At 36.6% G+C, this 13,849-nt stretch overlaps 1 protein-coding gene across 1 annotated transcript in view; it reads right to left on the bottom strand.

Moving 5' to 3' along the window:
- Window positions 1-302: 302 nt before the first annotated feature.
- Window positions 303-13,849, bottom strand: part of LOC129278806 (uncharacterized) — a 53,573-nt gene continuing 40,026 nt past the window's right edge. The window contains exons 2-6 of the mRNA XM_064095667.1: window positions 9,458-9,597; window positions 7,668-8,136; window positions 6,327-6,506; window positions 4,928-5,054; window positions 303-3,690 (exon numbers count right to left, since the gene is read on the bottom strand). Coding sequence (XP_063951737.1) covers window positions 3,533-3,690; window positions 4,928-5,054; window positions 6,327-6,506; window positions 7,668-8,136; window positions 9,458-9,597 — 1,074 coding nt within the window. The 3' untranslated portion in view covers window positions 303-3,532. The remainder of the gene's footprint in view (window positions 3,691-4,927; window positions 5,055-6,326; window positions 6,507-7,667; window positions 8,137-9,457; window positions 9,598-13,849) is intronic.

Genomic DNA, 13,849 nt, shown 5'->3' with positions numbered 1-13,849 from the left:
GTACAATTCTATTCATTTCAAGAAACACTTACTCTCAGTAAATACAACTTGCCCTGCTATCGTAAATAATTTCCCAATGATATCATTTGACTGAAAAAGACTGCTTTATTCAAACTAGCAGTCTGGTGTGCAAGGACAGATTGTCTGAAACCAAGGACAAGGCAAAGGTCTACTTTCCCAAGGCCTCTGGGCCAAGGCCAAAGCTACATGCCTGAGGTCACAAAACAAGACCAGGAACAGATAACTGGCCTTGGAACCGGCCCAAGAAGCACAACACCGACAATTGCAGAGAAATCTACATTCATTACAATAAATCATACCTGGTGATTTCATAGATAAAGAAACTCCTTTTTCTTTGATATTCTTCAAACTTAAGTTACTCTATTTCATTGATTAAACACTAGCAAAAGTAAAGAAAAAAGTTGCAACTGTACTATTATACGAAAAAAATGCCATGATCTCCCATTCTATGAAATAATATTTCTTGGGAAAATAGATAGAAATTGCAATTAGACAAGCTCAGAATAGAGATCAATGCTAAATCGTATCTTATTTCTGCTCATTTGTTAAATGTATATAAAAACAGGACTGTATTTTAATTTAGCAAACATAGCATTATTCCCAAACTGGTAGGACACCATTACTTTGCATTTTAATAAAGTGACCCCCCGAAAAAAAAATCAAATAAAGGACAAGGAAAAGAAGAATTAAGGGGTCCCCTTAACCCACCTATTTGAAAACATCAAAACACCTCTCTTTATCAATATTCCAGCCTTGAATTTGTCAGAAATCCTCTAAATTGAGTTTAAAAATGAAAGAAAAACTAGTATATTTTTTGCAGTTCTCATGCATGCTAAGCTAAAAAAAAAGGGTATGCATGATCATGTGACTTTACTGATGCATGTGACGTCAATGCCAGAAAGTCCTTGCCCTTACCGAAATAGAGATCGTACGCTATTAAAATGATCACAATACATCATAATATTGACTGAAAGTCATAATTAGGAATGACCGCTGATGGACAAATTTGTCAAATGCACATCATTTGTTACGAAACTCATCATTAGAACGTTAAATCCTAAAACCTCCTGGTAAAAACTAAGAGTAGACAATTTTTGTTTAGATAGATGCATCATCGGGTTCAAACACCCCGAAGAATACATTGCTTTCTTCTTGACTATGCAATAAACTTCACAATATCATATTGAATACAAAACTAATCTCCAGAAGCTGGATATGTACATTTTCCTCCATAAAGGCATACTTCATGCAGGTATAAAGTACTTTTGAAGTACTTTATTTTATTTTTATAGGGCAAGACCCAGTAGTACAAACATTACAAATAACGATATGACAATGGAATATTTAGTGCTGTAGTTGGGAACTAAATCTTGTTTCATTTTTGTCTGGCGCAATATTTAATTACAAATCAGGCAAGAAAAAACAAATTTTTCTAAAAAATTATTTCAAATTTGACTAAACTGATTTTTAATTTTGATAAATGTAGATCTTGCCTGCTAGTAAGTTTGAAATAGCTAAGTACTTATTGTTCAACCATATAATAACCGATTTTGAAACCAAATGGGCAGAATTCAAATAAAAATAAATTTCTAATAAAACTCTGGCAAAGGAACACACACACTCAGACAATATACACTTTTTTATACTCAGTGCGGCGTGGGAATTTTTTTGTTTCCCTTTTGTTGTTTTAGTACTGATGGTCCGGCAAAGCAAATTATGCTTAAAACAAAATGACTCATTAATTCAATTACAAGGTATGTTGCCCTAAGAATGCGCGATCGACATGAAAAATGCCTGTGAGTTTACTTTTACCATTGCAAGTTTTTTAGCAGGCTCAAAAATACTGTTAACTTGCAATTTATTTGGGATCTGCTTGTACTCTATATAGTATTTCTCTTTAAATTTTTTTTCTTTCTCTACTTGCAAAAAGGAGTGCTAGCACAGCACTCAAAGAAGTTTGAGCTCCACTAGAGCTTGAGGGGTCCGACCTAAGTAGTGGAGGGCTGTAATCAATTTCCAATTTAAACTACACAGTCATTTCTATGCAATACTCAGCCCCTACGGATATAGAACTAGTGATTTTATACTTTATATCTTGTCATATAATGATATGCGATAACAGTTTCCACTTAAATGGAAAATCATTTTGATCAAAAAATAAAGCGAGTATAGAAAAAAAGTTTAGTATTTTTTGAAAATATACAGAGCAATGTACATATGCACACACATATTTTGAAAAATTCTTAATTGAGAACATTTGTAAAATGGCTGCCTTAAGACGCAAACAATCACAACATTCAAAAGATAGTCTGAAATGAGAGAGGGGGAAAAAAAGAATGGGTACAGGTTTTATCACAAATACAAAATTTTACAAATAAGCCACTGTATAACAATACAAAAATAACACCTTTTCTCCTACGAATTGCACCTTTTAACCCAAATTCTGTCATAAAATTCTCTGGACACTCTCTTAGATTTACTACGATAAAGAAATAACAGACAAGGTTTTCAATTGCAGCACAGCCATGATATAAAAATGCACAGACCAAGGGCATTGCATTATGGGAGAAAAAAAACTGTTTCAGAGTAATCAATCGAAAAATACTATGTTGTCCTCTAATTTATGTAAAAAATGAAATTGCCCTTTCCATTGTTTTTTTTTCAACACGACACTGTTCCTTGGTCTCTTTCAATCTCTCTTCTATGTCACAAACGCATCCATATGAGTGCTTTTCTTCTCCGCTTACTTATTAATTCAGTCAGTCACTTATTTCCCATTAACAATCCCAGAGTTAATGGCAAATGTAATCTATCGAAACCGAATTTAATCTCTACATGTTTAGGTGTATGTTTAATCTTTCTCTAAAAGCTACTCAATTTCTACACAACTCAATCTGCTGAGCGCTTCGTTTAAATGAAAGCTACTTAGGTTTTTATATCAGCCAGCAGAAGATCTTTGAAGATGATAGAAAGTAATTTCATGCAGAAGGAATGTTTTAAGGATTTAAACATTAAGTCTGAGAGATTAAAAATCTATTCTAATGTTTTTTAAATGCAGACTTATGATGGAGCAATGCAAGAACCTTACAACCAATCGCAAATTTACTTGGGGTGCCCAAATCGATCGTATGTCTTGCAATTAATTGCAAATTCACAACGGATTGCTGATTTTCTTCTTGAAACAGAGTGTAAACTAATTTGCTACAGAAAACATTGATATATCAATTGTAAACTCGCAACAACAGAAATTTGCAATTGATCGCAATTACTTTCTTCCATCACCAAAAATAATTTTCTTCAACACCTACAAGATGTGAATGAATGGTATATCTTGTACACAAACTGATTTATACATGTGTGTACTGTAGTAATACACATATCCTCCCACGTACATCACACATGATAGGTCAAGAGGCTGCCGGAAACACCCACAATAGTGAGAAAAAAAATACTTGAAGGAAAAAAACAACAACAACGAAACAGACCATGTGATTGGCTTGTAACTAGCCAATCACATTAGATCATCAAGTGGATCCCGGCCTCCAAAGTAGTCCAGGTTCTTGGCAGGCCGTTTCCTGTAGTCGCTGTAGTCGTTGAGGATATCATCGTCGCTGGAGACGTCGCCGTATCGATACTCATCCTTGTACTCGTCAAACAGATCTTCATGTCCTGTAGACAGATCACATCAGAGAAAAATTAAGAGAAAACAAAATGGAATATAGAATGACACAATTGGGATTTGAAGTTTACAGTACGGTAATTCCATAAGAATCTACACTGTACGTCCTACTCATAGTGTTCCTGGAATGACTTGTCTCTGGCTTCTAGTTCATATATAATGTTGTAATGGTTTCAAATTATGAATAGAGAAACAGTGCATGAGTTTAAGTAAAAAACAGTGAAAATGGGGTCTTGTGAACGAAACAAGGATAAAAGAAAAGAAACAATACAAGAATAAACATAGATTGATTAAAAAAAAAAAAAAAAATTTGTCTTTGAAAATAAAAAAAATTGCCAATTTGTGTGGGGGAAAATGGTGATTTCCACTGTACTGTCAATTTGAAAATTCTCATGATTATTTTATTTCAAATACGTTTCAGCACTGAATGAAAAATACTTACCCAATAGAATTTGCCTTAGCATATGTAGATTTATTTTCTCTCTCTTTCTCTTACTTCTGATATATTTGCACGATATTTAGGGCACTGTTTCTTAAGTTATTAGGCCATAACACAAGACATGGTTACTTTGTCATGAATAAGTTATGCAGGACCTGATGGATGAGTAGTATTATCAAAGTGAAAAAGGTTACCCTGGCTAAATAAAAAGGCTACCCTGGGTAAATCACTTATTCTAATTTGTGTTACTCTTCCGTTGTTACCTTTGATATTTTGTATAGCCTCCTTTTCCCTCCTTTTAAACTGTCTCCCGTCTCTCCTTTATATTATAATTTTGTAATATACGTACTGAAACTAAGTTACGGGGGCTTGCCTCTCATACAAGCTTTGCTTTTCTTGGCAAGCCCCTCCGTTCTGTTTTATATAGTCATTATAGTCAAAGTTACTTTAGTTCGCATTAGTTCTCATTGTTTATACCTTACTCCGATTGATGTTGTACTTCAAATTTGACTATGTATTGTTTGATTTTGTTGTGCTTTGTGAACGGAAAATGAATAAATCTAAATCTAAATCTAAATCTAAATAAAATGTCTACCCTGGGTAAATAAGGGGCTACCATGGATTAATAAAAAGACTACCCTGGGTAAATAAATGGCTACCCTGGGTAAATTAAAGGCTACCCTGGGTAAATAAAAGGCTACCCTGGGTAAATAAAAGGTTACCCTGGGTGAATGAACGGCTACCCTGGGTGAATTGGAACATGATTATTTGATCAAACAACATCTCACGTTTATCAGGATCCTCATCTGGGTAATCATTCCTCCAGTTGTTCTCATCGTTGCTATCGTCCTCGTCATCATAGGTCTCGTGGGATCCTTCATCAAAGAAATCATGTACTAGCTCCTCATCCTCCAGCTGAACAAAAATACCAACGCAAAAATGATATGCAGCTTATCAACAAAAGAACCAAAAACAAAATGCATCAGGATGTTGTAAACATGTATTCTGATAAATCTGCATTTTAATCTATAGGAAAATCTACATTATGTATTATAAATATTAATGAAAATGAAAAAAAAAATTAAAATCCATATTTTATTGTTCGAAATTTAATCTGAAATAAAAATACTTCGAAAATTCTATTCTAATCATGGGCCCGGCAGCCACTGTGCAGTGCCAGATCAACGTTGCTCTATCCCTTCAAAAGTTGAACGCCAAACAGAGTTGCAGCAACTCCCATCTTTTTACGTCTTTAAATCTGACGCGGTGGGGGTTTGAACTTCCGAACTCCTGGTTGTGAAATGGATGCTCTACTACCTGAGCCAACACATCGGTATCATATCAAGTATTGATGAACTTGTACATTTTCCATTTTAGAGATATTCTGAACTGTGTTCCAGGGTAGAAGAAATTGTCAAAACTTTCTTTATAGAATAAATTGACTACTATTACGATAAGGATGTCATGACTAACAGGCTGCCATTTACTGACTATTGCCATAGTAACAGTAGGCCTAATTATGAACCAATCATAAGCAAGGATTTCACTGAAAGTATCACAGTATGATGATGGCCTATCATTGAGGACAACCATTGTACGATGACCAGGGTAACATTTCATGAAAGGACTTATCTGATGTTTCATCCATCAAAGTCTGATTTATCCAATGGTTACCACAGTAAAAGTCCTCACCTCTAAAACTCAACCAGTCAAAACCAAGAAGTTATCAGATCTAATAGTTACTATAGTAACAGTCAGACACCTCTCATTCTCAGCAAGTTAATGGATCTAACAACTTTCAGTGGTTTTAATTAGCTGGTGAGAAGCATAGGCGTCTGGCTGTTACTATGGTAACCATCTGCTAAGGCAGATGAAACCTCTGACAAGTCCTTTCATACCTTTCATAAGAAATACCCTGATCTCTTATTTTGATGGTTAAGAACCTATTTCAGTTGACACACGAGGTTGGATCCATTACATTGGCTCCAGCGACAACTGCTTCGCTAATCAAAAGACTATAAACTTCAGTCATAATCCTAACCCTAAACCTAACATTATACCCTATTCTGACCTTTCATCTAAGATGAAATAAAGCCCGAAGCAATTGTGTCACCACATATGATGAACGTGTGAGCGCATCATATTATAAATTTTAAAATATCTTGGCTACCTCTGATATGAACCTACCTGGACCCCAGTGACAACAGTCTGGCCAAAGTCAAGCTGATTATCATCCGTATAGTAGAGATCGTAGACGTACTCGCTGGCGGGACCATCGTCGATGACAAGCTTCTCTCGAATCATCTGCACCGAGTTACATGTGATGGAGTCCGTTTTGGAGGATTGCCTCTGGTAACTACTTGAAGCCTTGGCCAATTAATTCAAAGAAGAAGAAGAAAGACAAATTGAATTGAACTGTAAAAGATATCGCAGTGGGGAAGATGGACAAAATTTGCTGTTTTTTAGCCATTCTTAAAACGGCTACAAAAGAGATATACTAAGGGAGGGAATAGGGCTACAGAGCAGCTATAAAACAGAAAGTTGCTCACTGTCACACTGAATTAGATGAGAGAAAAATAACGAAATAGAGAAAAAATAACCAAACATATCAAATAGAGTAACAAAGTGTGACGCATCAATTTTCACTTTTTGCATATTAGCGTTTTTATACCATATTTTGGTACAGCATGATGAAAAATCCCCTCAACCCAAATTTGATGGGAATCGGTCCATGGGGCCCCAAGATATGACCACATGAATACATAATTAGGCCCACTGAAGTCGATGTCTTATTGGCCTGCTTCCTAACATTTAGAACCAGGCCAATAATACACTGACTTCAATGGGGCTAAGTATGTATTCATGAGGTCATATCTAAAACCCCATGGACCATTCCCACCAAATTTTTGTAGTGCCATGTGGGGGATTTTTCATCATGCTTTCCAAAATATGGTAAAAATACACTGATATGCTAAAAAAGTTTTTTGTGATGTTATCACTTAGGTACTCTATATGACACAGAAAGGGAAAGAGCAACCAAAAAAAAAAGGAAAGAAAAAGAGATAGGTAAAGACAGAAAAGGAATGAATAGGAGGGAGAAGCAAAGAAAGCAAGAGAGAAAGGTAGAGACAGAGGCAGGAAGATACATCAACAATCTTTAGTAATCTCAATAAAATTGCACAATTCAATTCCGATTGAAATGTTTGTCACACACCCCCCGATTTCGTATCCAGTTCAGGATCACAATAATTTCAGTCATAATTTTCTTAGGCACATCTATAAACAGGATATGTGTGGAAGCATCGTGGTGTTGCGGTTCCTATTCTCGCCTTGTAATCAGAGGGTCATGTGTTGGAATCCCACCGCGGCCAAAGACTAGCATCCTTTAGTAAGGCGTCAATCCGCACTTTGCCACTCTCCACCCAGGTGTTAAATGGGTATCCGTAAGATGTGAAGCAAAGAATCAAGCGCTGTAAAAATGCAACTATTATTGTTATATTTCATCAAAAACAAATAAATGCAAAATACCTCTTCATCTATGACAGCATCAAATAGACTGAAAAGCTCGTCCTTGGCTCCTCCTTTATTCCGACTGACACCATTACTGACACTAGAGGGGGCTCTTTGCCCATCAAGTTCTTTCAGATTGACTCCCCTGTACGTTGATACAATCTGGAACCTTCCCTCTTGCTGAGAAGCGAGCTGGGACGCTCGACTTTTGCTCTTAGTGTCCTGTTTGGATTTTGACTTTGACTTTGATTTGCTCTTCTTTGATTTCTTGGATGAGGACGATGACGACGACGATGATGTGGAGGTTGATGTGGGTTTGGGCTTGGCCTGGGGTTTCGGGGGTTCAAGGTTGGCGTAGAGATGGACTGTACTGAGCGCTGCCTGTATCCTCTGTGAAATGGGTTGGTCCTGTATAAAGTGGAAATATAATAAAACAATAAAACAATGAGCACTTCTAAAGCAAATGTTGCCTAATGCTTGACAAGTACTCCGAAATGGTAAATTCACTCAGGAGAAAATATATTCATACTTATCATATTGAAAAACCCATATCAAAAGCCATGCTAAGGTACCAGGGAAGGTATTCTGTAACAACCCAGAATAGACATTTGGGCTTAAGAAATTAAAATAACAAGAGAGTTGACTTTTTAACACCTAAGAGAGTACTTATCTATCTCCTATCAAAAAGTCATGAAATTCAACTGAAAATGAGATACAGAAATTCCTTTAAGAAATATAATTTTTCATTGATCACAAAAGGTTTCAACAGATTTTCCACAGAATGGAGATCTCATGCCTAAGTGAACCTCAAGCTACTGCTACTCTCTCTGTTCCACCTTCTCATTTGATTTTGTTTCTGGAAATTCTTCAACAATGATTATTGCAGTTTGATCAGGGTTTTCATTAACGAAAGTGAGCATCCATTTTATTGGTCTTTGAAGAAAAAACGCCACCCACACAAAACGCCGACAAACTGAATTGAATACAACATGAAATGTTTGCAAGACATATTGTGCAAAACCTAATACGGATAATCGGATAACAAGCTGTTCCAATGTACATAGAACTGATAAACAGGGATAATGTGATGTAAGGACCTCCATTGAGAGGACAGCACCCTCATATCAAGGAGCTAATTTAGCTGGCCAAAGCATCACCGCCAGCAAACGGATGCACACCGCCGCACCGGATTTAGACTCGTGCCTGGATCCTCAACCAAGCGTGCAAGAAGCTAAATGGATTTCTCACATGTGCCGGAGCAGGCGGTCGGGTGGTGACAGTCGTGTGCAAGGGAGACCGCGACAGAAAGAGAGAGAGAGAGAGGCTGTCATCTCATCTCAGAAGATGCTAAACTGCATCGTAAGCAGTATTCATCATCCTTGTTTATGAACAATGGTATCCTTATGATTTTCATTATAGTATCCTACATGTACTGTAATTATAAATATATAATCATGGCATTATGGTGTGAGAAGCTCTATGAAAGGTCAGTGCTTTTTATAATTTGGTAAACAAATATCATATTTTTATCTCCCCATTTAAAATCATCGGGTGTCATTAATGATGGGATACTAATACTTTGAGGTGCAAAACTGCATTTTCTTATGATTACATTTAGATTTAAAAGGAAAAATTATCAAAAGTTTGACGACAAATTCATAGGGCTTTTGATAAGATACATACAGTACAAAATATGACATACAGTATGCTATAAAAATTTGCATCTCTCTCTCTCTCTCTTTTCATTTCTCCCTTCATTTACATGATTGCTGTCTGCCTCTTCACATTGTCTATACTCTCCTCCAAACCTTCCAAAGGCCTCTCTACCTCTTAAGCTCCCCCTCCCTTTTTTTCTCCCCTCTTTCCTCTTCTTCCCCTCTCTCCTCTTCTTCCCCTCTTTCTTCTTTCTCCTCTCTCCATCTTCTCCCCCTTCTCCCCCTTGCTCTTCCTTTAAAGGAGAGCATTCATGACTGTGTGAATGAGATGGTACATGTATGTAACACTACATAATGATTTGGGACCAGACAAATGAATCCCAACAGAAAGGCCAGAAACATTATCTAAATGAACCAGATAAAATGAGGACATGTTTCACAAGTCTACAGGGCCCCATCTTACAAAGAGTTGCGATTGATCCAATCGACTACAACTATGGAAAGCCAGCAACGTCAATATCTGTTTTGCATGTTTGTTCAAAATATTGTCTATAATGCATATTCATATGCTGTATATTCATACATTCATTGTCTTGTTGAAAATTCAGTGTGCTTTTCTTTGTTTACAAAGGACACTGTTCAACTAAATTTATGTAAAAATCTTACCCTGATGATTACAGTATGCTATTGTTTTATTTCATGCAAACGGTATTTATGACTGTTTTATCTAACATGCCACAAGCTCTCATTGTCCATATATTTATAAGAAAAACAAATTCAAAGAGTTTGATATATCAAGTCACATATTCCTTCAATTTCACATTTGCAATAAGGTATAAAAAGATAACTTCATTTCTATTTACTTTTATATATCCCTGGACATATGTAATAATTGCTTTCATGATGATAATTAGAACAGTCAAAATGTTAGAGAGAAATGATCCATCTGCTGTCAAATATTGATCTTACGAATAGTCAAGGCCCAAACCCTCAAGACCAAAGCCAATGCTTCAATACCCAAGGCCAAAGCTTGGAAACCCAAGGACAAAGCCAAGGCTTGAAAACCTCAAGGCCAAGGCTTTGAAAAAGTAGGCCATAATTCCAAGGCCGAGCATCAAGGCACTACAACACTACCTTATAAACCTTTATAACATCATAAGGTTTCATGTACAAACATAATCGATTATTAAATATTAAACATACAAAAGATAAAAAGTCAAAGAAAGGCTCCATTGATCTCATCTCCTCCCTCTCTTTCGCCCTCTCCCCCTTCTCATCCTAGCTTTACATCTAGGGAAGATTCATGAATCCATATTATTTATTGATTTAAACCTCCGAAGGAATAATTCTACTTCCTGCACAATGCATGATGGGTATTGATTGCTTTTTCCTCTCTCGTCTTCCCACCGGCGACTAACCCGCTGTCGCAGATCATCCGTTCCAAGTGTTTGTTGACCGTAACATACGCGGTCAAGGTCGGCCAGCCCCCCTCTGACGATATAATTGTCCATCTTCAGGAGCACTCGTCAGCTTTTTCGTGGTATAATCAGAGAAATTGAATGCTAGCTCAAATATTTATTTTGTGAAGGCAAGCAAAAAGCCAAGCAACAACTAATATCACGGCAGAATAAATTGATCTTGGTCGTTGGTCCCAGAATGCATTTATCAGGCAAGATACAATTTTCAAAATCAAGCACTTATTTTCTATTCAAAGACAAAAAAAAAGGAATCATTTATTTTTTCCTTTACTTGGAGTGAGCACTGTTCAGTTGCCATTCATTTTTAAACATCATTTTATGTTGTATTACTCCTTATCCAATCTGGTTCAATCAAACTTAATATCCTTTCCCAGTTTCCATTGAAGTTCCATCTGAGCATGTTATGAACGTACTTGTCAGACATTTTATCCGAAAGTTACCATAGTAACTGTGCCTCTCGGCAAATAAAAATCTAGGAAAGTTGTCAGATCTGACAACTTGTCGGACAAAAATGTTGATGAAACACTCCTGCTACTTTTCATTCTCAACAGTATTTACTCCTCATGAAAAGAAAACAGTACGACTGAATTGATTCTTGATTAAAACCGGTCACAGAGCCAATTTGCCACCACTCCTTGCATTAATGATTTCTCCAGCAGTCTGGGTCCTAAACAGTCGTTCATTAAAGGCAGTGCGGTGGATGAAAGATGCTCACCAACTGTAATTAATGCTCTATGAACGAGATAGTCATTTCACGGTGGTTAATTGAAAATCAGTATTGTACTTATTATGACAAATTCGAAAGACATACATGTACATATTGTTTGATGAATGTGTTTTTCCGCTTGCTTGATAATACAAAACTAAACACTAAAAATTTTCCCAGGTTTCCTGGATTGACTAAAGGCACAAACAATGTTGTTATACAGTTGGGTTTCACCCTCTGAAAATATGACATGTTGAAGTGGACAAGCCCCCCCCCCCCTCCCCATTCCTGATGCATTTTCAGGGGATATTAAAATGCATGTGTTTTGATTTAAACTACCTGGGAGAAAATACCAAAAACAGAAGCTGGCCTCTGCAACTTTAGAAGTCTGAAGGGGAACAGTTGCAGAACTTGCTACAGGGACTGTCTATTACAATACCACTGTCCAGAGGAAAAAGAGTGACCTCATTTTTGTCCATATATATAACCACATAGAAAATGTCAGAAAATGGTAGATCGAGCAGGGGTCTGCCCCCCAATCCATGATAACCTTTTTTTTTTTTTTTTTAAAGGAGAATGAAACCCTTGAAACCAGCTGAATCCATATCAAAGAGAAAAATCAAAGAAACACATTGTTGAAAGTTTGAGGAAGATTGAATGAATAATAAGAAAGTTATGAGCATTTGAATATTGAGATCACTAATGCCATGTAGATCCTCCTATTGGCAATGCGACCAAGATCTGTGATGTCACACACGTACAACTCCCTCATTACTTTAGTACATATTTCACTTATATTCTCACTTTTATAGAGTCTGTCACAAGGTGAGGTGTTCTCTTTATGAGAGGACAAGTACAGAGGTTTCACAACATTATATCATTGATGAATCGTTTGTCATATGATTAGAATGAGCAAAAAGAGATGTTTTAGGGTATATTTTCAGCGTCCAAAAGGGGAGAGTTGTTCATCAGTGACATCATAGATCTTGGTCGCATTGCCAATGGGAGGATCTACATGGCATTAGTGATCTCAATATTCAAATGCTCATAACTTTCTTATTATTCATTCAATCTTCCTCAAACTTTCAACAATGTGTTTCTTTGATTTTTCTCTTTGATATGGATTCAGCTGGTTTCAAGGGTTTCATTCTCCTTTAAGTTTCTAGATCAATCACCTTTATAGACAAAGACCAGGATCCATCATTTCACTCAACAAATGTATATATTATAAAAGGAAATATTGTGTTATTCGACAACTGCTAAACTTTCTCAACATTATTTAAACTAAAAACAGATGAATTATTTTATTTAAAAAATACATCCAGTTTTATCACAGTGACATAAGTGTTTTTCTTCAAGGCACTGTCTGCATGAAAGACCAGATGAGAAATTAATGATAGAGAGAGAGAGACACTGGTAGATATATTCACGGGATTCTGTTTCTTTAATCAAAGCAAGACTGCTCCTGAAATTACAGTCATCTCGGGTTTTACGCAGCAACGTGTAAATGTCAACGTGAGTGGAGCAGGCTAGGCTCGGTGGAGTGAATGGAAATCAGAGGAGACGTGGGAAGAACAAAAAAGAAGAAAATGAAAATGCAGCCATAAGACAGGATTGAACAAAAGTGTATGTTGTGTGTGCGTGAAGGTGCGTGTGTGGGAAGGTTTTGTTTGTGGGAAACAGATAGATAGAGAAGAGAAAAGAGAGAAAGAGTGAGAGGGGGGAGGGAGAGAAAGACAAATAGAGGGAGAATGAAAGAAAATAATTAAAATCAATTAAGTAGGAGGTACACAAGATAAATTTCTGGATTTGATAAAGGAAGAAAGTAGATGAAGATGCTGTATATGGATTTCATGAAACCAAATTATGGATACAATCCTACAGATGGAGCAGTGAGGAAGGGGAGGGAGGAGATAAAGGTATACATTGACAAGACCAGGGCGGGGAAGGGAGGGGGATTGACAAACAGAGAGAGAGGGGGAGACAGAGAAGACGTATGAGGTAGAAATACGAAGACTGAAAAAGAAAATCCCGATAAATCTACCCTGAATATTGGAAAGTGTGAGCTATGCACCTCCAATGGCAGACCTTATGAAAGTTCCATGATATCTTTAATAGTGAGAAGTACAGTACATCATTGCTTTATGCCATCGTGTCACAAAGAGAAAATGAATCACCTATTAATACATGTTTGTGAGTCGGTAGAACACACGGGTGTAATAATTACTTTCTAATCTGTGTAGTGATGATGGTAATGAATGATGAAATGTTACGCTCGTCATGATCGGGTCGGGGTAACTGTACATGTACTTGTCACTCAAGATGTCCATTGGAATAGGGATCCCTTTCATGAACTTTGTA

Source organism: Lytechinus pictus, chromosome 2 (assembly GCF_037042905.1).
Source record: "Lytechinus pictus isolate F3 Inbred chromosome 2, Lp3.0, whole genome shotgun sequence".
In the NCBI taxonomy this organism is placed as follows: Eukaryota; Metazoa; Echinodermata; class Echinoidea; order Temnopleuroida; family Toxopneustidae; genus Lytechinus; species Lytechinus pictus.
The sequence above is the reverse complement of the archived record's forward strand: the minus strand, read 5'-3'. Positions and strand labels throughout refer to the sequence as shown.